Raw genomic sequence first — 26011 nt, forward strand, 5'->3', positions numbered from 1 at the left:
CAGCACCGCGCGCACATACTCTCGTCTGTTGTCTCCTGGTCGCTGTTTGTGGTTCATCATTCCCCATCACCACCACCATCCCTCCCGAAAAAAGAAACAAGACAAAAAGCCTCACGAATGTTCTCCAGATCGACATCATGAGGGAACTTCCGCTCGTGTTTATGGGATGAAGATGGTTCGGTTCAAACGCGCAGCAGCCGAGATTCGACGCGGACTCTGAGTGGATTCTAACAGCGTGATGGAAACACATGAGTGTGCTGTGATCAAACTTTTACTGGTCGGGATTCTGGGTGAGTTATTCTATTCTTTTGGATCTAAATATCAGCCACAATAACAAAGTTTCTAAAATATCATTAGTACGGGTTTTTAAATTGATTCTCATCCACACAATCTCTTCAATCATTTTTCAAAAAGCACAAACTTTCCTATCTATTTTCCTGAACATTTTTACTTTTTGAAAACGTTCATTTCTGCTTTAACAAAGAGTATGGACGAATCGTACTAATGATCTTTCTTGATAATTGATTTGAAAATATACCAAACATAAAAGATGATCTGTGTGGACTAATATAATGTATTTATATGTGATAATCACATGTATTCTTTTGGATTAAACATATTAATTCACAAAAGTTCACCTGTCTGTTTAAAGCAAGTTCAAGATGGCATCAGATACACCCCTGAATTTAACATCCGTGTACACCCTGAGATTCACCTGCTCTTTAAACACCTTAACTACTTAATCAATATATTTTCTGAGATGACAAATAGTCTGTTTATTAGGCATCACAAGTCGATGTGTGTTTCTTAGTTACTTGGAAAATATTAGAGGGCTTTGTTTATAATCTTACATCTGCCAAAAGCAGCAGCACAAATGTCTTGAGTATTTTTATACTAACATCTTGTCTTTTATTAATTCTTTGTGTACTATAAGTGCTTGGGCTCTTCAAGCCCTCTCTCCAGTTCATCTGAGGTCAAAGGTTGACCAATAGCTACAGCTGTTTGTCATTAAATTCCAGTATTTTATTTTGGTGATCTGTGCACACGATCTTCACAGTAGTTTTTCACGTTGAGGTGTTGTAGCTCAAGGAACAGCCCACCGCTCTCGCAGCTCATGCAGTGAGCGAGAGATATACCATAAGGCCATGCCCCAGTGGACAGAACTGACCTATATCGTGGCCAATGGAAATTTGTGGATCTGGTTCATTAGCTGGTGCTACAAGGAGCAAATCATGTATGAAATCACATTTCATGTGAGTAAAGCGTATGAATCCACACACACACACACACACACACACTGGTGGAATTATTGGCTGTGAGCGTGTGGTCTGGGAGGATCGGAGGTGTTGCCTCAAGTACTAGTTTAAATGGTCAGGACGGGGGAGCTGTGCCTCAGCAGGGGTGGTGTTGCTGACGGAGAGGAGCGGAGCTGGTGATGCCGGCTCAGGATAAGTGGGCCAAGAGGCTGAGCCGATATTTTGGCGCCGCCGCGTCTGTCACCGGTTGAGTGTGCGCGGCATTCTTCCATGTGGTCCCTGTAATCAGGTGTTACTGGACTTCAATTTCAAGGTCTGCAGGGCCAACACATGGCTCGGATGTTTTATCGAGTGTTTGGTTTCGGCATGATCGGTTCGTGTCAGGATTAAATCTCTCTTTAAATTGGCTCAGATGAGGTTTACATTCACCATAAAAAAAACAACACACAATTACATGTAAAGACTGATACAGAAAAACGTCTTGAGTAAATAATTTTTTTTAAATGGAATAAAACAATTGTATTCGTCCGCACACTTGTTCGGAAGTTTTCCTCTTTTCTCTTTTAGAGGGTCAGAACGTAGTGTTTTGTAACTTTAGCCGTGATGGAAATAAACGGAACTGTCATCTCCAAACCACTACACTTAGACACTCAAGAAAACAACAAGAAAAGTTGACAAGTGAACAGCACAAAGAATAAAAAACAACCCTTCATCTTAATTCAAAATAAAACGAAAACGAAAAAGATATGCTACGTTTTATTTAATAATCTTATCCGAATCTTCTGAACATCACTGAAGTGTCAAGTTTCTCCCATCACCGTCAGGCCTGCAAGACTCCGATAAAAAAAGGCTCCATCTGCACCACAAGTCTGATTCTGAAGCATCTGCTTGCCCAAATAAACAGCATCTCAAGAGAGATGGAAACTGCCTTGGGGTTTCTTAACTTCACCGTCTTGTGCTGAAAAAAACTGTGTTGTTTGTTCCAATCAGAGCTGGATTATTATGTTCTCAGAAACTAGCATCATTTCACTGGTGGACCTGCTGTGTTTGGCTCTCTTCAGACATGAAACACGCTGGTCTAGAAGCATCAAAGGAGACGTGTCATCTTGTTTTATTCAGTAAATGCAAGAGGAGTGTGAGGATGAGTGTGATGTCATTAGAATGTGTTTTTTTTTTCCACGGAGCAGTCTTCTATCATCTACATCACACCTCTAGGAACGAGTAGAGCTGCTACATGTGTTTACACCTATCAAAGAAGGGAACTATCGATGAGACTTCAGTCCACATGCTGGTCATTATCTCAGTGCTCGCTGTACCATTGCTGATAGACTTTAATTATGTTGTGTCTGTGATGATTAAATTCGTTTTTACACATATTTATTAGCTTCAAGTCTCCTCCCGCCTTTTCCCAGCGATCCTGTGAACCTCATTAATTGGCTTTTTTTCCTCGTTTATCAGAAATACCTCTGCTCTGAATCTCCGATAGATGTAAAAAATAAATGACTTTACTCATCTTAAGGAGGTGATACTCAGTCTATAATATAATGATGACAATATAAACAGCAATAACAAAGTGGAATAGTGCTTAGCACTAATGTCCTATTTATTTATATGACTTAATGCCTGCAGTTGATTCAGAACTCTGCAGAGAGAATTCTGACCCGCTCTAGTAGAAGAACTGACATTTCTCCGATCCTTAAAACTCTTCACTGGCTGCCAGTTTCTTTCAGGATCAACTTTAAAATTCTGGTTCTTACTTTCATATCTATTCATGGTCAGGCTCCTCCTTACATCACTGATCTGATCCAGCCTTACACCCCAGCTCGGGCTCTGAGGTCTGTGGATCAGAATCTACTGATGGTTCCTGAACACAGTTCAGGACCAGAGGAGAGAAATCCTTCCAGACTGTTGCTCCTAAGCTTTGGAACGATCTTCCTCTCCCTCTGTGTTTGATGATCTACTGACTCCTTCAAGAAACATCTTAAGACGTTTTTATTTGTTCAGGCTTTTCCTTGATTTTCTGAATCTCCTGTTGTGTTATCAGTGTTATTTTGACCTTTAAAGTATATACTTTATTGAGTATTGTTTTGATTGTTTAAGCACTTTGTGACCCTGTTCTGGAAAAGCGCTTTACAAATAAAAATGACTTTCTTACTTACTTACTTACTACCTCCTCACAGCAACCTGCATACTCTCTCTGTTATGTTTTTTATGTTTCCCTGTGATCACAAATGAAAGATGACAATCATCATCCATGATTGACAAACTCAAAATGGTTTGCTATTGATTTTCAAGATAAAAGTTTCTTTTAGTGCAAAGAAAAAGTAGAAATATAGCAGAAAAAATATGATGAAGATACAATTGAGGAGTGAAAAGTATTTTTTGGGGGGGTTCATCAAAATTAGAATCAAAGAGACAAAGACATGAAAATGTTGTTGTTACGACACAGTACCAACTAAAAGCTGGATAAAAATCAAGCAAAAGTATTTTGATAAGTAAAAACACAACCAAATATGATAAGAACAAATATGAGGGAAGAAGACTTATTGAATGGTATATTGATTAATAGATCTTTTAATGCAGTCTGTGAACTTAACCTGTTTATTGAACCAGTCCTTTTGATATATGCATTTAAAATCCCTTTCAAAATGTAGCACAACTTGCTCAACCCTTTATATGTATAGGCAGGAAAAGGAAAGATTCAAATCAGCAGGAAGAAGGAGAGAAGGGATACATACACATACAAAGGGAACAGGATATAATGGAAAGAGCAACTAAAAAAACAATACAAGTAGAAAATAATAAGTAAGTAAGTAAGATTTATTTCATTAACTGGTAAAGCTATGTCTAGATAAGTGTTTAAGCAGAGCCACTGACGCTACTCAAATTATTTAGTAGGTCATGCTACTAGTAAACCAGAAAACAAAACTTACAAGACAAAGAAGTTGGAGTCACCTTGCAACATGTCTCCAAGGTCGTGTTCAAGATAACAACATACAAAAAAAATCCACAACGCGACGGTGAGGTCAACAGGGCTGCTCCTCTTGGCTGCACCACCAGCCCCCGTCCATTAGAGCTGCAGGGGGATTAGTGACGGGTCACGACCCGGGAGAACCTGGACGTGTGCCCACACAGAATCCACAAACATGTATGTTGTTGAGCCCAACAACATCTCTGTGGAATGACCGGCCTCTAACACCCTCGCTGTATTTCACACATGATCAGAGTGAATGAATGATTCAGTGACGTTTAAACATTCATGTTTGCTCCGCACGAGCCTGAACTGTCTAATATTGGAGTCAACTCTGACTTCTTGCTGACTTCACTGCCCTGAGAACTCATGTTTGACGGAGCCGCACGTCACCATCTGGTCAACAGATTGTAGCTTCTTTTTTTTTTTTACACTTCATAGAAGCTGATTAATTCGATGCCCATCAGCTGGAATAAGACTCTTTTGAGGTCATATGTGAGTTTAGTTTCCTGTGAAGTTGAAGCGTAAAGATGTTGCTGATGTGATGTTGAAGGCTTGTTTGAATGGATGTGAACTAGTCTATGAAAATGTGGAGCTTTTTCTTTTGCATCACCGCTAATCTTTAACAATTGTAAAAGATTTTAGAGGTCACTGCACACAGCAACCTTCTATGTTAGTGTGTTGAATCAAGGACTTAAAAAAAGATGTTTAAACAAGCCTTCATATACTATTTGCATGACAATACTAACTTTTAAAAGTGATATATCACCCAAAATTCAACAAATTTTCTACTCACCCTCATGTCGACTAAGGGTTGAGATTATTTTTAGAGTTATAGTCTAATGTATATTCATTTTAATGGTAACCACTGGAGCTCAGCTGTCTTCCTCTTCATCTTTGTCTAAAAATAAACACTTACAAGCTTAAAATATTTACTTATTTAACAATTCCTCTCGTTGTTTTAATACAAGCTGGACGTTACAGACGAGCACCATGAAGGAATTTGAATGTGTTTAAGCGTCTTTTTGGACGAAGATTAAGACGAAGACAACTGAGCTCCAGTCGCTACATTAGAATGAACATACATTTTTGCTTAAAATCCCTATCCTTGGGGGGAGTAGAAAATGAGTTTGAAACTATCCCTCTAACTAGCAGTCAAGCTGCAAAACATGTTTGTTATAGGATTAAACAGATTAATCAAGTTAATTATTCTTCTCTTTACACATAATGAATAAAAACAGCTTCAAGCAATTCTTTGCTTCTCTGTATTTAACTCGTTTGAGGGTTTAAAAGTGAAGCCGATTTGGAAGCACAAAAAGCCACTGTTTTTTAAATATACGCTTGAGGCTGACTGCAGAGAGTTCACACCTACATTTCATTACAACACAAACATACAGGCTGGTTTAACACTAATTGTACACACACTGTAAGCATGTCATTTAAAAAAAACAACAACATTTGCCTTCTGTATGATATTACAGTTGATCTATTTTCTTGAACAGCAAGAGGCGTGACTGACTTGACTGACAAGTGAGAGTCATTATAGCCATCAACTTAATGGCCACAGGTTTTATTGTCTGGCTAAACTCAAAGACTGCATCTACAGGATGGTCACGACCACAGATTGGTTTCAACACGGTGGTTCAGACAGATGACATCACAGATACTACATCTATATATTATACAGTCCACGGGCAACACCCACATCAATCCCAGTGTAGAACCTCTTTCATTTCATTGGCCTGAATTATTCATGGTGGAAAACATCATTTCAGGAGAATTCAAATAATTCAAACATATTAGACGTTACATTGAAGATACCATAGCAGCTGGTAATTCAGCCACTCTTGGTGATGCAGGTAATTGTGTGTGATCTACTGATGTGTTCTGTCCTGTTATCTGTATGATGAGGTGCGACCTGTCATCGACCTGATGTGAAATTGCACAATACCTGACACTGAGCTTCCTCAGAGGGAACAGCTGAAATTGCATGAATTTTTACTAAATACTACAAAATATCCAGTTAATTGAACTCATGTGACCGACTACTAAAGTAGCGTAAGGCAAATGGAACTTAAAGAGCATCTGGATATGCTACTGAGTATCATAAAATCAACTAAAAACTACACCAGACAATAACTTATTTTAATTTACAAACCTGTCACAGCCTCCCACAACTATAACTAGAGTTTCTTCTTTGGCATTAACACGCTGTTCTTTTACAATCAGGTGGGATCAAATGTCAACCATTACTCCTAAAACACCCCAAAAATAGAAGAAATAAAGGAAAATAATTTGAAGAAAAAAAAAGTAAATTAATGTTTCGTGTCATGATGCAGGGTTAACAGATTTGACCTCTGTCAGAACAGCGAGTGACTGCATTGTTGTTGTTAATAAGCTAGCAAGTATAGGCAAATCTTTACTTTTCACTGAGAAAAAAATGTTTTGAACTATTTCTCTATTGTGTGTTACGGTGTGAGACGTTGGTGTGATTTAATCAATTATTTTATTATCGTTATACTGTTCAAATTTAGCAAAATATGTTACAGACACCAAAAAGCTGAACTCAATCGCTGCTCTGCTTGAGACCTTGACTCCCGCAAGGATTTGAGCGATGTCACTTAAAAAGAGCAGTGTCTTTGTAATAGCCAGAACATGTGTTACATGTAAAACCTAAGGAAAATGGACGGTTGTAGTTATCAGAGGTATAACTTTCATAATAACGTCATAACGGTCAATTAAATACCATCTCTGACGACAAGATGACTGTCCAGGGAGTCCCTCGCCTCTTGTCCTATGTATCTGGGATGTGTGAGCACTTTCTAAACGTGAGCTGCCTTACTGTGAGATGACCTACTTCATTGAACTCTAATCACACAGCTTCATATGTTCTCTGAGTCTCTGCGTGATACCTCTTCTTCTTCTCAGTCTTTTCTCTCTGAACGCCTGAATGGAGTGTAGATTTCAACAAACATCAACAAGCAGTGCTTGTTCGTGTGGTGCAGCACGAAACGAAAATGCCTTCAGGATGTTTTGGCTCAGATTTATGAACACCTGACTTAAAAAGATGGTGAAGCTCATCCAAAAGTGACTTCTCACTGAGAAACAACTTAACATCTTAGCAGGTTATATTTCATCAGCTCCCAGCGTGTCCGTGTGAACATGGTTAATAATACACTCAAGCATTCTTGTTAAAGCTCAATTACTGAGGACTGAGGAATATAATTCAATTGAGATTCTCGACACTCAAGGTCTGCTGGCTGACGTAGGGATGAACCACTGGGGAAAGTTCTGTCTGCCACTGTTCTCTCATCGGAACCTCAAACCTGCTCGGTGTGTCCCGACAAAGAAAGTCATCGGTTGTCTTTGCTGCCAAGTATTTTGGTCTGGCTGAGAGTCATCTCCTCTTCGTCTCCCTCTTCCTGCTTTTGTTTTCCCAGTTTCCCTTCTGCCGCACACGTGTCGTCCTCCAGTCTCCCTTTCCTCTCTCCATCCAACTCTTCCGCTCAATGAACTTCAAGACGACGGACAATAAATCACGGCTCATTATAAGGCTGCAGCGACCACTTGTATCACACGTGTATGACCCGATTATCTGCCTCGTCTGTCAAAGCTACTTTCCAGTACAATTCTTCTGGATTTTTTTTTTTTTTTATCCAATTTTAAATACACAAGCATATTATGAAGTTAATTAAACAGCTTTCAAGATTGTGGACAGAAGTATATCCTGACATTAGGATTTGATTAAGCGTCACTTTGGTTAGCGTATAGCATGCTAGCCGCTAGAGCATGGATAATGTAAGCTGTCAAAACGATGGCGATATTATCCATCAACGTCAAAACAATTTCAAATGAACAATAACATCACATTTTCTCTACATAGTCACATGAAAGTCGAGTTATTTTGTGAGTCTAGGCTTTTGGTTAGTTCTTAACAGAGCAGGGCACATGAATTTCCTTCAATAATTTGACTAAATATAGATTAATGTTCAGATGCCAAACATAAGCATCTGTTCCTTATATCTACACATCCTGAGTTTCATCTAAATGTGTTACGTGAACGTTTTGAGTTATTTTGCAGTCAAACATAAACTAATGAAAACATAACACATTGGATGGAGGTAATAAAACAAATTTAATTTATGTTCATATTCAAAGTCAAGTTAAACACAAGAATAAATTGAGTGCCTGCTTTTAAAGATAACACTCACACTGTGTGGTTTTAGAAACCTGATCTTGGATCTGTCCACAGTGATGATGGTTTAAAGTAGTTGTGTTTTTTAAGTGGCATGATTCAGTTAAGTGGTTCTTAAGAGTGTCATTGTTGGTTTTCAACAGAAACTGAACGGATGTTTTACAGATGTGAATTGACTTTGTTAAAAAACAAAAAAAAGCGCAGACTTCGTGCTCTGATATAAGGAGGCTAGATGTCGGTGATGTTCTTCAACGATAAAGACAACAAAAGTGATATGTTAAATGGACTCCTGGACTTTATGTTTATTGCACAAGGTATTTCTGTTGCTGCTTTTATATACAGTATATATTTATATATAAAGCTTCTCTCAAAAGATGCGCCGCAGTGGTACTGGTCCATGAGGCATCTGATACCGGGCCACGCAGAAAGAAAATAAATCATGGAAATTCTATTGAATATTACTGTCTAAATGTGTTTTATTTTAAAAGAGGACATTATTGTCTTTATAGAGACATTATCATGTAAGTCTTCACACATCAAGACGCTTGTTTCAGTCAAGTTGAATCCAAAAATAAACCTGTAAACTAGTGAAAATGAGTGACACAAACAACTCTTTTCATAATTACATTGCTGAAACAAAAAATACCCAGACATGTTGGCACAAAGTCAAAGCCAGGAGACACACATATAGAACACCATCGTCAGCATACAATCAAACACAGGTGAATGCAAATACAGCAACAGCTCTTGCGAGATGCACTTAATTTTAGGCTTTTTCCTGATCAACCATGCGAGTTTATTTTTTACGACGTTAATCCGGTCCACGGTACAAAGAAGCCCTGATGTGTGCTGTTCTCAACCTGTGACATTTGGAACAACACAACATTTCATCTTAACTGGTTTTATCTTAATTTCCATGTTTTTGATGCATCACAAGCTTTGTTTATGTGTCTCACCATACAGTTATATTTTCGTAATCTTTAAAATGTTGAGATAAACTGTGGAAAAATAACTAAATTATAATAATAATATTTTCTGTTACAATTAAAACACACACTATAAAAATTCACAATTAATAAATGAAATAAATTGTGAATATATTATTATAAGTGTTTTCGTCTGCTAAGATGATCTTGTTGTGTATACGACAGGCATCACACATTAAACATGTACTAAACAGAAAAGATAGTTCTTCATCAGACCTTGAGGGCGAAAAAAGTAGAAAAGAAAAAACTGTGTGAAGATTGTTTTCTCCTCTAATTAGACCCTCAGGGAAAAGCATATTTCCTAACATGGTCAATAATAAACGCTTTAATTGAAGAAGTAAAAACGATTATGTTTCATTTCTTAACGCCAACTGGAGAAAGCGATTAGATGGACTTGGTCTCATTGAAAAACGTGCTTCATCCAAAGATGAGACGTTATAAAGAATGATGATGAATGTGTTGAGAGATATTAATGAGCAGGAGCTCGGAGACACAGTGTGTTCCATCAGTGAGTGGAGGTCTTCACTCAGATGATCAATGTCAGCTCCACAGTCTCCATCTCCATGCTCACCTCGACGCAGAGGTGATTTTCATCTCGGAGCACAAAAGAGTTCTTTTTGGTGTGAGTGTGCTGCAGGAGTTCTCTGTGCGGCCGTTCATGTTCCCGATAACACCAGAGACTGATGAGCTCCGGCCGTCCGTGTCACTCATGTATCTTCACGCCGGAGTAAAATTCCTCTCTAATCTTCTCTGTGACTAAAGAGCACATTCCAGAGGTGGATTTTAAGAGTGTAATGTGTATCGGATGACAATATTATGATTCTTGTTTGTCTTTATTTCACTCCAGGAAGCATTAAATCCACTCATATTCAGATCACATGCTTGATTCTGGATAATACCGATTCAAAACACCCAGCTGAGCCGCTAATCCTGGTGGGCTTTACGCCCAAAAACTCAAAAAAGGAGTGTTGGAATCACAATTCTTCCAAAGACCTCTCTCTTCAACCGTGTTTAGTATTCTGTTTTTGGAAACAGAAGCAGGATCAGATTAAAGGCACAGCTGTGGAACGTGACCAGGATGCATCACAATATTGTTAGAGTGAAAATAATAGATTATTTTTGCTCAATCATTTTGTAACAAAACACTGGCTTGCCCCTTAAGTCGTAACTGGACCAAAGAGAGGGAAGTTTCACTGTGATTCTATTTTTTTGCATCCGAATGTTGTCAGAACTCTTTTACTATATTCTGGTATTGTACAATATATTGTCAGGACTAACTATTTATCAGCGTCGAGAAAAAGCCTCCAGCTTGGATTGATGATGTGATTTTGATGATTTTGTTGAAAAAAAAATACAATTATTGATTGAACAAAAAAAAGCCTCCTTAGATCCTCCTAATGCCTCATTTTACTTGCATCTTTCTTTAGCTGACTCTTTTTGTTTTAAAACTGAGTGTCTTTTTGATGTCAGATCTTTAAATATTGACAGATCATTTGAAAAAAAAGTAAAACAGGTGTCCATGAAACCAGTTCCTGTCGCAACAATCTTTGCACTGGTATAACGACCGCTGTATTCACTTTCCCTTGTTACAACTCTCGGCTTCAAGCTTCCAATTAAGCTCCAAGAGTCAGACGGCTTTCTGCTCTCCTCCAGCAGATGGAATCGCCGCTTAAAAGTGAAAGGCACTCATCTGTCTGCCCGGCTGACCTCAGTCCGATAACCTCAGTCTTTGTTTGACGACTGTAAATGCCTCATGATCGCAGGAGCAACCCTGGAGTCAAACACTCTTCATCGGTCCTAGCGTTGCTCTCATGTCATCCGTGTGTCGTGTGAGTCAAACACTGAGGAATGTTTTGTGTCCACGGCTCATGAAACGCTGCACGAAGAGCAGCAACAAGGATCTGATGAGCGGCTGAAGCAGAAACTCGTGAAGGTAAAGTAGTTCACGGATGTCTATGCTTCTCTTTCAGAAGCTGCCTATTCCAGCTCTTGAATCGTTGAAGCTGTTTTTTATCGACTTTCTTTATGTTTCTGTAAGATTAGTAATGAATCAATCAGCTGTTTCAAGATAGTAAATCTTATTAATGCCCCTAAAAACTGTCAAAAACAAACAGATCTTTTTCGAAGCCAAACTATACTTTTATACAATTTTCTCAATTAACTTTTATATATTTAATTAAAACCTTTCACCATCATCTTGTTGGTTTCCCTCAAGAGTAGATTTTATTGAGCTAAAAAACCTCTTGACACTTTATATATTGCTTTAATTCAGCACTTTACTTTTGAACACAAACAATTAAAATGAGATGTGTAGACTTTTAACTAAAAAAAAACCAAACAAGTGGATAAAATGAATGATGTCTTACATTTTCTAATGTAACTTTTGAAGCACTGTTGTACGTTCCACAGAAACATAGAGTGTGTAAGAATGTTTAATTCATGTTTTTAAATCCTAACATGAAATTAAGTTGAAGGAAAATAGAAACCCTGTCTTTGTGTGCCCTGTGACGGGTAGTGTTCTGTCCAGGGTGTCCCCCGCCTCTTGCCCGAAGAAACTGGTATTGGCTCCAGCCGATCCCCATAAGGGATTAAGCGGTACAGAAACTGAATAATGGAAAAAGAAGATTGAAAATATGTGTATCTGGCGCCCCCTGTGTTAGAACGGTGTAACAGTAACACAGAAAGCCTGTTAAAAACACTCTTATTAGGTTAGTTTCCCTTATTCTTATTATTTCTTATCTTTGAAACTTTGAAAGGTCTTCTAAGTTCACAGCAAGACTTTTCTTCTTGATTTTCAAAAGAAGCATTTCACGATTACACAAATTAGTTTGATGATGTCATCATATCTTACATCCTTTGACCATCTGCTGACAGGAACCTTTGCTGACTTCTCTCCATCATCTCTGCAAACCACAGATGGCGGGAGGAAAAGAAAGATTCTTCATTTATTTGTTTGACTGATGACAAACTGTACCAGACTCCCCCTTCATCCTCCATTTCTACTACAGGAGTGATCAAACAGCCATTACGGCTCATCTCTGCTGCAGATAACGATAAGACTGAAGTTTGGATTTTCCCTGAGGACTGCTTGTTCTGCTTCTTCTTCTTCTTAGCATGGTTGCAGACATTTACGTAAAAAAAACCACTGAGTTAACATGCTGTAGATGTTCGATCTGCTGAATTAGCTGAGATCATTGCGGCTTGTAAAACATTCCACGATTACGATGCCTATTAATCAATGTTAATGCATTTTAATGAACTCTTCTAACGACCTGTTTATTAATTGAACATATGAACCGCTGTACAACTGTAATGATCTTCACTGTAACGACAAACACCCTCAGCACTGTGAGCTGAAGAGTGTGTTGCTCACTGTGTGCAGTAATGAGGTGTGACTGTCACTGTTTTGTGTGCTGACTGTTTCTTTCTTTCAAAGAAGAAAGAAGTTAATGAAAAATACCATCCAAAAAAGGCGTGTTCTTCCTCTTATATCGTCCCTGGAGATTCAAATCCATGTTTTCTGTTCTTCAGAATTATTGTTTGACAATATGACTTCAAGAGGCTGACTCAGCAATAAAATGAACAGCTGAAGAATGTAGCCACATTTTTTAGCAGTTTCTCTTTCTTTATCATCCCTCATTTCCACTCAGTATTTATCTCCCACACCAGGCAGACAAGTGCACAGTAATTCTGTCAACTCATATATGGTACTTGGAGACATACTCTTTGAAGCCCTGGTGGTAAGATGAAGAGCCATGCAGCATTTTTGACGTGTGTTTGAGTTCGGAGGTTGTTGATCGTCACTTCAGACGGAGGAGCTCGAGTAGATCGGAGCTCGAGTGAATTTGAAACTGCCTAAAGGACTGGTTGTCACTCACTGGTGTCTTTTTCATTCCCCTTTTAACTGATGGATTATGGGAACTGGGAAAGTTAAGCATATTCATTAGTGTATTTACAATAATAGTTGTAAATATATACATGAAAACTGTTAACAGACTTACTTATTATTGGTTACGTATTTGTTATTTGGAATTGTTATAAAGGTTTCATACTGAATAAGGTGATTACAAAAAACATTGTACATTTTTTTTAGTTGTTAATCAATAAATGTAAAAGAGCGACTTATGTGAAAACCTAAGTTTCCTCACATCTTCAAATTGAGTTGAAGTCTTCCTCTCCAAGATGCAGTAGGTCTCTCATCATGACCTTGTTTTGAACTTGTTACTTTGTAAAGTAAGATCCTTCTGAAATCTCAGCGAATGAGAGGTTACAAGACTGAAGCCCATTATGACATAATAATGGCTCCAATCCTCCTCCAGCCAGACGTAATCACGCCCTGCTTTGTTTATACAAGAAGTCTCTTGGAAGTGGAGACTTCCAGGATCGATATGCGGTGACAAACTTATATGTTTGACCAATGAGTGGATATAGTTGGGGTAAAAAAGATTTAATCCACAGATAAATTAAGTGTTTTCAGTGGGTGAGGCCTAAGAAAGTTTTATAATGTACATTTTTCAATGTAAAGAGAGTTTTGTACAAACAGACATATGACGAGTACAATATGAGTCCAACATCTATTTAAGACACACTTAAATCAAACCTTGTTAGTTGAAAATGTAAACTTCTTAAACTGTGACTCTATCATTTATATATTATCAAGATGGATACAAATTCTTATAGGAAAAAACCCACATAAAATTCAGCAAAACGACCCAAATGACCAGTAAAACCTCACAAATGTCCAACAAGTATAAATCAAATTTGGATAAAAGAAAATCCAGTGAACCTGCAGCCTCGGGCCCATTATGACACGTTTGTACCCTTGGTGGCCCTCGGACGGTATATTTTAAGAGCCCATGATTATAAGGGCTCACAGATTTCAACTTTTAAATTGTCCTTCTGCTTCTACTCATCTTATTTCCTTATATATTATATATATTATCATGGTTTGCCTTATAAACATAACTTTAAAAACTAGTTTCCATGAATTGTTGTGACCTCCAATAACAGTCTCATGATAAAATCGATGTATTTTTTTGTTCTAACTTAAAAGTTAAAAGTGAGTGAGTTATTAAGTAGTGATTAGTTTCACAATGTTCTCAATTATCAAACAGAATGACCTTGCTTATTATTTTTTAATTGCTGCTTTTATCTAACTCCACCAGAGCCACTGAATTGATAATTATATTGGCTTTTAAAATTTTAATTTGAAGCCGTGGGCGATGAAAAACAAAAACCTTTGATCACGATGACTGAATAAATATCAGATTTGTTTTTCAGCCCACACGACAACTGGTGTCCGATCTAATATCATCTGAAAGAAATTGATCCGTTCGGACTCAGTTTTCATGCAAAAAGAAAGCTTATAAATAGGTATATCAGAAGCTCTTGTGAAGAATCTTGGCGTTGAAGGTGTTGTGAATGGGAGGATGAGATAGCTCGCACTGGAACAGGCCGATGATGGCAGATACCGCATGATTAGGAAGAGCAGTTCTCCAGTTCAGCTTCAACCTTCTTTAAGTGAATAGATGTCACTGTTGCAGCCAGTGTTCCTCTGAGCTCTGTGGGCGGTCGCTGCTGCAACTGTCCTTTCCTTCAGTTCTCAGTGTCCGCGCATGTAAGGTCAGGAAGTTCCCAGCACAGCCAAATATAACTTGCTACAAATAATCTGCTTTTTTGTCAAACATGTCATGGCTGTATTATCATAGGCAATAAGTAAGCAATGCTAATAGACGACTGTATTTCTTTAGTAGTAATGGAAGCCTCTAAAGCATTCTGATGGATTTCTGAGCTGAAGTGATGAAAACTCCCCCGAGGGAGAAGTTGTGGAAGCTCAGTCATGGCGTGTTTATTTATGCAGCGCAGTTCTTCCATATCAGTCCACACCATGCTATCAGTGCAAATTAGAGGTGAGTGTTGGCAAGAACTTCATTATACATCACGCATCACAATACTTGGGTCACGGTAGATTACGATATCACAATATTCTAATACACATCTGCCAAACTCAGGGCCTGGGACAAGTCATTTTATGTAAGTAAGTAAGTAAGTAAAGGTTCTTTCTAAAGCGCCTATCAGGACCAGGGTCACGAAGCGCTTTAACGATCAAAAACAATATACAGCTAAAATACATGCTTTAAAATATCAAGACAAGACATAAGACAAACACAGAAAGTCCCAGGAAATCAGGTAAAAGCCTAAAAAGCAAAAATAAAAAAGATGTTTCTTATCTCCTCTGGTGGAAGCGTGTTCAGGAACTATCAGTAGATTCTGATCCAAAGAACACTTCAGAGCCCGGGCTGGGGTGTAAGGCTGGATCAGATCACTGATGTAAGGAGGAGCCTGACCATGAATAGATCTGAAAGTAAGAACCACACTTTTAAAGTTGATCCTGAAAGAAACTGGCAGCCAGTGAAGAGTTTTAAGGATCGGAGAAATGTGAGTTCTTCTACTTGAGCGGGTCAGAATTCTCGCTGCAGAGTTTTGTATTAACTGCAGGCGAGACAGCTCCTTCTTGTTAAGACATGAAAATAAACTGCTCGATAGTTTGAACGAGAAGATACAAACTCATGGATTATAAACACCAGATCGTGTTGTGACTAAGTTTAGAGATTTTTCTCAGTTGGAAACAAAGTGAAACTGTTACTGGTCAGTTTTCTGCAGTGTTGAACTAGATACTATGTAGCCCTCTGATGGATTGTTCAAAATCAAACTAAATAAATATACATGTTAATATAGTGACCTGTTAAGATGCCGGGGTTTCAAACAACAGAGATGTCAACACAAATATAGATTTCCATATATAACTCAGGTTAAGGGAAAGGAATTTAAAACTCCCTGTTGAAGACATTTTAAAAATGAGTGGGCTGTGCTCACTATGGACACCTCTATAGCATGTTTTCTTTATGTACCCATTATCAGTATAATAAATAGTCTTGTGTGAATATATATAAAGATTAGTGTGTGTGAGGTTCTCGAGACATGTTTAAAACTGTCAATTTATATTCCAAGCAGCTCTGGAGTTGAAAAAAAACCCCGTCCAGACAGAGATCACCAACAATGGTGACCTTTAACTGATGAGATCCTTACCCTTGTGAATCTTGAATAAATAATGTCGCCACTGACTATTTGAGTCTGAAAGACAAAGAAAAAAAAAATCATTATATAGTTATTCCAAGTCTGTGCATGAAACACTTTCATCAACCATGAAGTTAATTCATCATTAATGACAGAATATCTGACCTCTAGATTAATACTGGCCTTTCTTATCTCATGTTCATAAAAAAACTTTAACATTTGGAAATACTCTCTTTAAACCCACACTCAAACACATTCAGAGTAAGTATTATCAATATTAAACATGTACATACACACTTTAACCTTAGCCAATCATCCTCTCTGTCACCTTCAAGAAGCTTTGTACATCATCGCTTCTTTATTATTATGAGCTTCAACATCTTTGGCTCGGATGCTGTTATTGTTGGAAGATGAGAGCAACTTCAACAGGAGTTTGAGGGCAGATGTCCAAGTTTGTAAAGATAAAAGTGTGAGATTTAGGACAGATATCTGATTCCACTTATTGATTATTTCTCTCTCAGACCCCTGAGAGGTTCTTAGAAAACTTTAAAAAATAACATTGATGTGTATTCTTGTCCTTACATGAGCAGAAATGATCTCTACATTGTAGTAGTTAATCAGGTCTTTGCCATTATCTCCTCACCTTGTTCTCAGTCCTCTCTAGGATGAGTGTGTCGTTTAAACGTTTAACGGAAAAGATCTTTCAGTCGCCCTGGAACGAAACATCCAATTTCCACTTTTGTTCTGTAGATTCTCGTAATAGTTTAGATATATTGAAAACTTTAGGCAGATGGAAAACTTTTGGATTTTCAACATGAGTTTGACAATTGATTTCTGCAACAACATTTAATTGATACCAATGAATTCAGGCATCGCACACCTCTTATAATTATTTAACAGGTTGCATCCTATTTGTTTGTCCCAGGCCTGGTCATTTAGTTTCTGGGGGGCCCACAATATATACTAAAGGGGCCAGTATTGTCAGGGACAGTATAGCCAAAGTAATGACAAATGTTACAAAATATGGTAAAATAAACCTTTTGTACTATTCAATTTGATACGCAATATGAATAAATAAAAATATTGTATACATAATAAAAACTTCAATATGTACATGTTCTCTTAAATAACTTTCATGGAGAAAAATGTGTTTTAACTTGTACTCATTGTATTTATAGTAAACAGTCACTGGATTATAAAAATGTGGAAATATTTTTTTTTTTGTAATTCATCACAAACATTTCTAAATTATCAGGTTTATAGTTGCTATAATCAAATGGGCCGATTAAATGGTGTCAAAGGGCCCAATGTGGTCCCCTGGCCAGGTTTGCCTATTGCAAAAAAATTTGTTGTTTCTTTCTCTGTCAAAACCTTACTTAAAAAAAAAATCTATTTATGTATTTACCTTATTTCTCCAGTGGCTACGACCCTTCCATGTTCATAACATTGTGTTGAATGTTAAACAAGGGAGCGTAAACAGTCATAAACCACCATATTGTACATTCGAGATGCAAGATATGTTTGGACAGGACATGTCTAAATTTAGCCGGCTAACTTTGGAGCACTGTTATATCCTGCAGTCTGCTTTGGTGGGTTGGAAACTTCAAAGAAAGACACACCTTTCCTGTCAGTGACACATTTAGCTTTGCTCTAGTGGAACACTGATGATCTGAGTGCACGTCTGGCTCTCCACCAGCGAGCTGTCACCCTGGATATCCAGAGGAGATGGAGAGTTTAGTGCAGAAACACTTTTTCTTGAAAGTGCCTTCATAATATAAATGCTCCGACTAAGACAGATATTAAGGCAGGTTAAATGTTAAGAGTCTGGATACACTGCAAAGAAGCTTCATGTGATGAACCAAGTTATATAAAATAAGTTACCTTTAATTTAGAAATAAGAGGCAAATTTTCACCGTTAATCCGGACAACTCATTAGGTAGAGCACATCACTCTCGATCTCGATGACGGGGTTGGATCCCTGAACACGGAATTGTAATTCAAACATTATTCCAGAGATCTAACTGTGTTTTAGCTTCAGTATTAAGACTTGTGTTTTATGGGCTTGTTTCTCTATTTAGTAAAGAATGAATTTATTCTTGTTACATGACTTACGTACCCACAATGTAATGGATTTTTATACTGTATTTTAAACTCTAAGATTGTTTTAACAGCCACTGCAAACCCCCATCGTCACTTTAAAGCGCAGATTTATCAAAAAGATTAAAAAATCAATCTCCTCGAAAACATTATGGTCTGTAATAGTTGTGTATAAATATTCAGTTTGTTAACAAAATGCAATAAAATATCTCTCTAATATCTTTCTAGTCTAACAAATTCTGGAAAAATAGAGGCAGTACATTCTTCGGAATAAACTCAATGCTGTCAATGATATAAGAGATAAAAAAGAGATGTAGCCTATATTTTAATGTGAAATGAGAGCATTCCTCAAAGAATCTCTTTTTATAGCTAATGAAAAAATCCTGAATTAATGCATCAACATAAAAAGAAAATGACAGGTACCTATTAATTATCTTTCTCAGTCTTCTTTTTGTTGAACAGTTGCACAACTGTTCTTTAAAGTGGAGTTCTGAAACATAATGCAGTATAAAAATCCAGTACATTGTAGTAACATAAGTCATGTAACCAGAATAAATGCCTTTACTAAATAAATAAAAAACTCTGAATTATTATTATAACAAATATTAAATTACTTGTTTTCTTTGTATTTTTTTTTAAAGCTAAATTGACATTATAAATATTTATTGGATGTCTGTAAGATTTTCTTTAAATCAAAATGTACCACTTGTGTCAGAGCTGGTGCTGTCATGGTAGGAGCAGAAATTATTTTCTTTTAGGCGCTGTTATGTTGGGTTTTATGGGGTAGTGGTGGGGTCAGGACTGCAGACTGCTAGTATTGGTATCGTAGACGTTCTTGACTACCTTTCAAATTTAAGACCCCTTAACCATCTCAAGGAAAAAAATCTGAAGGTTCATCTGTGTATAGGATTTGCTTGATGCTTTTATTTTATTTTTAATTTGACTGTGTCTGTGTTTAAAGTAGGTTTCATCGGATGAAATTGTCGTTTGACTCCATTTATGTTAAAGTCCGGGGGGGTACTGTGAGTCTCTGGTGTAGGTGGCGCTGGAAACACATGACTTGTTCTAAAGCTGGAGTCATCATTAATGAAGTTGCTGCGTTGGACGTGTGAAGCCGAGAAGAGGAGCAGCAGCTGCAGGCGCTGTGATGAGCTCAGCTGTATCGGGGTCATAAATAAGGGAATTTGAATGCTGGCGAAGATCCATCAGAGAGTTTATCACACATGTGAATGTCAGTGTGGGAGGCTGATGTGATGATGGTGAAATTGATGAAGTGTCGGAGCCGTGGTGCTCCTCACAGCTTGTTATTTCACACAGCAGAGCAGCTTCGACTCCCTCGGCTTCTCAGCCAGTAACATGAACCAATCACAAGTGCATGTGTTTTCAAAAGACTAATGGTATTGTTTGCTTCTTCTCAGTTAACACCTGCATGATGAGGGGATCAGGTAAGAAATACACCTTGTTGAGTGTTGTTGTCAAGTGAGTCAAACGTGTAACAACATTGTTTCCTCAGCCACGGAGAGCTTCAGCACCACACCGGCCCCGGCCCGGCCCGCAGAACCCTGTAACGAGTCCCAGCTGCAGTGGGAGGTGGAGGTCTGCGGTGAGGAGTTCAAGAGGGACATGGCTCACATAGACCCCCAGCAATGGTGCAATCTCACACACTTCATCAGGTAAACCTGGACATCACTCTGCGTTAAGATCATTTCATCTTCTACTAAAAATAACTTTCCAGTGAGGAATGAAGCAGCTGTTGGACTGTAGGCAGAGTAATTGTTGTCATCTGGACACACACACATGACTTATTCACACCATTGTGTTCCAGGGCATTGTTGGGCAGCTGGTCAACACACATGACTCGAGGAGAAAACACTAAATTATATTTCCTAAGATGAACAAAATAATTGAAAAGGAAATGGTGGTGGTTAAGTCCAGTATTTTGGTTTCTTCTTGGTTCTACAGTATACAATCATGCAGTGAATGTTTCTAGGTGATTGAGTTTTGTCCAAACAGGCAATGGAAGGGTTGAAGTTATTCACGTAGTTACGTTTGAACTATGTTTTGGTCTTTGCTAAAAGGAGCAGGACATGTGAGCAGCAGCCACTAAAGTAAATATCCACATTTTTAAAACTTCCTTAAATCCAGATAGAACTAAAGCAAAAACTGTTACGTTAAACCAAAATTAAACGTCATGAAAATCCATTCTGCAAATTTGATAATGATGCTTTGAAAGAAATGTATACAATTTTACATAATAAGTAACATAAATAACATAAATCAAATGTTATTGTTGTCCGTTTGTAATCCAAACAACTCTGGTCAAATTGATTTGCTTGAATCGTCAGAGTTTACATCATAACCATAAAGAAATCCTGTGTTGTGTTTACAAAACCGGCCATTCAATTTTTCTGATTCAGATGATTTGTAGTGGGAATGAACTCACAAAAGCTGCGTAAGTGTGTGTGTTGGAAACTCTCCAGGTTGTCCGTCTGTGTCAACATCTTCTCGTCATAAAGTCAAACATCAAATTGGATGTTTAATTCCCACGTTTGTTCCCACATTAGTTCCTAACATTGTGCATTATAAATATTTGGATCTCCTGCTAATAACTGTGACATGGGAGGAAGTCCATGTCAGACGACTGCAGCACTGATTAAAAAAATGTTTCCTATGAAGTGACAATAGCAGATGTCAACAGATGCTCTGGGCTCGTGGTTCAAATACATTCATTTTGGTGTAATCTTGGGTTAGAAATGCAAGAACCTCTTTCTTAGAAAAACCTTGAACAGACAAAGATTCGGGCTGACATGAACCAGATCAGACTTCTTTGTAACTCTTACACTAGTCAAAAAAAGGAAGGTAGTAATCACACAATAAAAGCCAGACGAGCTGTAAAAGAAGTTTCAACTGAGTGTGACCTCGGCAGACTTCCTCTGGATGACAAAAGACTTCTCCTGCTCTGATCAGAGCCAGAACCCGCACACTGAGCCCGGAAGACCTGCTGAGCACCTGAGCCAAGATGATGCAAGAGCTCCTTAACATAATGAAGGTCACAATGTGTCACACACATCTTCAATCTTCAAACAAGAATTTAGAAATCATAAAGATATATATAAAATAGTATCTCAGTGTCTGCCGCCTGATCATAACGTCTGAAGACTACCAAAATGACAGATATTTTCACTTATAGCAAGCATTATTATTTTAGAGAAGAGTCATTTTACTTACAAAATGAAAATATTAAACACATTGGATTTATTCAAATGTATTCCTGATAGCTGATTAATTTTCAGGCACAAACAACTGTTTTCCCATAATATATGTGCACCTGTGTGAAACGAACGGTTTTCTAGCGCGAAGTTTTCCACTTCCTGCCTCTGCTAATGACACGTAATTGATGATTCAGAAGTGAAAGTGGGGTCATGTGGACTCTGAGGCAGCCAGTCAAAACAAAAAGGTTACGAAATGATTTAGCGAAAAGCAACTCAAGTTTTGGGAGGAAGCTTCCATGAGGAAAAAACATTCTTCAAACTAAAGAGTAACGTCAGAGATACATCATCGCTGCAGGAGGCCAACACACCTCTGAGGGGGGATAAGAAGAGCAGGACAGAATCAAGTTCGTTTTTTACTAATTCTATTTTTAAAGACTGTATGGACTTTAATCTTACACTTGACCAGCATAAAAATATTTTTCAGATCCTGGAGGACCTGACATAAACATTTCTTGATGCTCTTTCTATTTTTTTTTATAAGTCACATGTTAGTTAATTCATTTAAATTAATTACAATTGAATAGAACATTAAGAACTGAAATAAATCATTAGTCTTTAAACACATTACATGGCGACGTAAGGGAATTGGCAGCTTGTCTAGGAAATGAATGGAGAGCTCTGGATACGTGGAACAGTCCTGAACTGATAGGACGATGCTTATCGTCTCAAAGAGGGAACAGATGCTACCTTTTCAGTAATGAGGTGACGAAAGCTTCTGATGTTCTGCAGCATAAATCTGCACCAGTGATATGATGGATGATTGGAAGATACAGGGGTTAGACACTGTCCTCGGAGGTCCTGAGATATGATCTGGTCTAAGGACAACGGAGATATTTGTCTGACAATGTGAGATTGTTCTGCCAAATTATATTTATCAGAAGAGTGAAAGTAGGAGACACTGATAGGAAGATATTCTAAGATACTCAAATTTACATGATATTACTTGTCGCAGGTCTGAGCAGATGCTAAGATTCTGAAACTATAATTCCACTGACTGAACATTATTTCTTATGTGTCCAAGCAAAAGGAAAATTTGGTACAAATGAGATGATCCTGCAGGTTTGTTCACTCTTCCTTCTCCAGATTTCATACACAACGTTTCCAAGTGAGGGGGTTACTTTAAATGTCATGAGCTCATTTTAAGAGCTGTTTCCTCTGTTTCTTTTCAAAGATAAAACCCTCCTTATCTCACTGTCTGGTGACTCGTAGTAATAGACTGGAGGCATACAGATTTTCTTATCTATGGCCTCTGGCTCCCATTTTAATCATGTGACTTCCAGTGTGTGTGTAAGTGAGTGTGAACACTGACTCTGACTCAACAACGTTATTGTTTGTTTGACCTCAAAGTTTACCAACTCGTTGGTCAAACACTTTGGCTTCTGACCTCCTCTGTTGCTGCTTAAATGAAATTTTGGTTGTTGTTTAAAATAGATTTAAACACACGCATACAATATGAATTTAGAAGTCAAATTGTGGAACAAAAGGTTTTCAAAAACATATCTAAAGATGCTTAAATTGCCCTCATGTGCTAAGAGACAGCAGCGTGAAGAGCCCACGTGAAAAAGAGGAGCAAACTTTTACAATCTGTAAGACTGATGACTTGTCTGATACATTTTTGTTTTAATAAGTCATCGTAAAACAAAAAACTGCCAACCTCATGAGCTGCATTAAAAAATGGAGGGGTGTTCTCTCATGCATATGCAGAGCAGGACATAACATTTTTCAGGGCAGACTATTAGTAACTTTAATAGTTGATGTTTCAATATGTTTTCAATATCACTGCTTCTTTTCAATTATTAAATTCAAATGTATATTCACAGGAACACCTCATATTTAATGAAGTTTTAACCACTTTTACTTCCATACGTACGGAGCCAAGGTCAGAAAAAAGATCTTAAGAAGTTGAAAAAAGATTGAAATCTGAAGTAAACTTCTTTTATTTTTTGTTTTGGATGCTGAGAGCCACCGTACATTGTATAGCGCAAAATGGGGAGCAGAAGACCCCCATAAAAGTTAAAATATAAACTCAAGTGCGAAGTTCCGAAGAAAGACACAAAAATGCTTTGTGACGAATGTCCTCTTGTAACTAATATCCTGTGACTGTCACTTATGCAAATGTTTATCTTCTCTCAAGAACTGTCATATTTCCTTGGACTTGAGGTCAAGCTGGAGGTTAATTCCATGAACCTCTCCATTGTTGAACAAACTGAACCAGAAAGAAATTCAAAGCACTCGTTTGTCTCGCGGTAACCTCTTGATAAAAAAGCAATTACAACTTCTTTTTAGTCTTCATAATCCATTTACTAAAAGCCTTGAGTTGAACAGGGCTACACATTTTTGTCTTCTTGTTACCTTGTCATCCTTGTGTCTATTGCTCCTGTTTGATATTCAGGGATTGTGTGTGTCTGTCTGAAAGAATCAATAAAATGTCAAAAGAAACTTTTTGATTTGCTGATCTTATTTTTCTTTGTGTTCATCCTTGCAGGGAGTATCACTTCTTCACGCACTGCACGGAGACGAAGTCCGCCACCGTCCACTGCTACTGGCCCAACCCGCTGGTGGAGAGTTACATCATTCACATACACAAGCACTTTTTCTCCAACTGCACCACGGAGCAGGAGGAGTGGGCGGATCCGCCCGATGACACCCTCACCATCCTCATCCTCATCCCGGTGTTCCTGACCTTGGCCATGATCGCTCTGGTGGTCTGGTGCAGCAAGAGGAGCGACAACCTGGCCTAGATCGACGGAGTTCAAAAGACTGTTTCAGTAGCAAAGTCAAATGACCAGTGAAGCCACGTCTGTTTCAGGGACAGTTAAGTGCAGCTTTTAAGAGAGACCATAAATTGTAGTCACTGCCGAAATTACTTTCTTAATCAGACATTACTCATTTATATTTAAAAGTGCAATTTCCGTCAATGTTTATTCATCTTACTTCCAGGCAAGATGTATTGCTTATTTATCCCTCACATATAGAGGGTTTCACTTTTGTAATAAAATCATTTATTCCAGCGAAGAAAGCTAAGGGGAACTCAACTGACATTCAAACTAACTAAATGCAATTGAATGAATAATAATGAACATTTAAAGACAGGTGCAGATGATTACAATAAATAATATAAATATATACCTTATTAAAATTTCAACAAAGAAACCAATGAAACTGTTTAGCGTCTTTGCGGTTTATTTTTAACAACAACATTTCTATGGAATGCCAATAATAATGGTGACTTTGGTTTCATGTAAACCTACACAACTCTAAGAGGTTTTGCAGCGTCATTTCTTTAGACATCTGGAAAAAGGTCCAAAGTTTCTGCTTGCATTCCCTGAAGCCTGTGTCTCTGGAGCGTTGACATGCCACATTCTGGTCGAGAACTGTGTCACTGCTGAAGGCCAAAGCCCCGACAAGCATCCGACGCCACTGCTCGGAAATAAAACTCCCCGAGGACAACTTTTGTCAAACAGTGACTCAAGGCGATGGCTTGAAAGGATATGAAAGAAGCCAAATTTGGACAGAATACTGACTTCTTAATGGACGGTCGCCACTGGAAAGGATACACTGGGATTTCCACTTTGAGACTTGAATTCCTTGTGCGACTATCCACAGCCTGAAGAGGCTGTTTTTGAACAAGTGTAACTTATGTGACATTGTTGTACATAAAGACGATCACTGAGAATGACTCAGTCATCCTCTCCATCCGTGCCATCTACTGTAAAACATGAAACTGTTTCTTCACACTCCAAACCAAGCACTGCTGTTAAGAAAAACGAAACACATGGTTGTCTATCAGCTCTCTCACTCTGCTACACACAAGTATCTCCACCTTAATTCTCAGCTGCTACTCTACGCTGTCATATGAAGAGATGAAACAAATAAAATCTTTTCAACACGTCATTTTGTTGCACCTGTTCTAACTCTGATGACGGTTTACCAGGATCAAAACCCCACTTTGCATCTTTTTCTCATCACTCTTGTCCACCAGCCATGGTGCAGCTGTGAACATTACCCTCTTTTATGTATTTGTTCTACTTTAAAATACATTTCACCATAACTCTGAATCAGCTGGAGTCTGGACTGGTCTCTGCAAAACAACTTTCAATATACAGTTCATGTTTTAATAATTGTACTATAGGTTTTGTTTTTTTTTGGTAATTGGT

The 26011-nt window shown here is 38.0% G+C and overlaps 1 protein-coding gene across 1 annotated transcript; it reads left to right on the top strand.

The window, feature by feature from the left end:
* Window positions 1–25748, top strand: LOC148082633 (receptor activity-modifying protein 3). Its single transcript, XM_087788248.1, has 4 exons — window positions 1–290; window positions 20001–20027; window positions 20096–20255; window positions 24340–25748. The coding sequence occupies exons 1-4, from the start codon at window positions 239–241 to the stop codon at window positions 24593–24595; spliced, it is 495 nt and encodes a 164-aa protein (XP_087644374.1). The 5' UTR covers window positions 1–238; the 3' UTR covers window positions 24596–25748.
* The last annotated feature ends 263 nt before the right edge of the window (window positions 25749–26011 follow it).

The sequence above is a fragment of the Callionymus lyra genome, chromosome 4, assembly GCF_982586985.1.
Source record: "Callionymus lyra chromosome 4, fCalLyr1.hap1.1, whole genome shotgun sequence".
Lineage (NCBI taxonomy): Eukaryota > Metazoa > Chordata > Actinopteri > Syngnathiformes > Callionymidae > Callionymus > Callionymus lyra.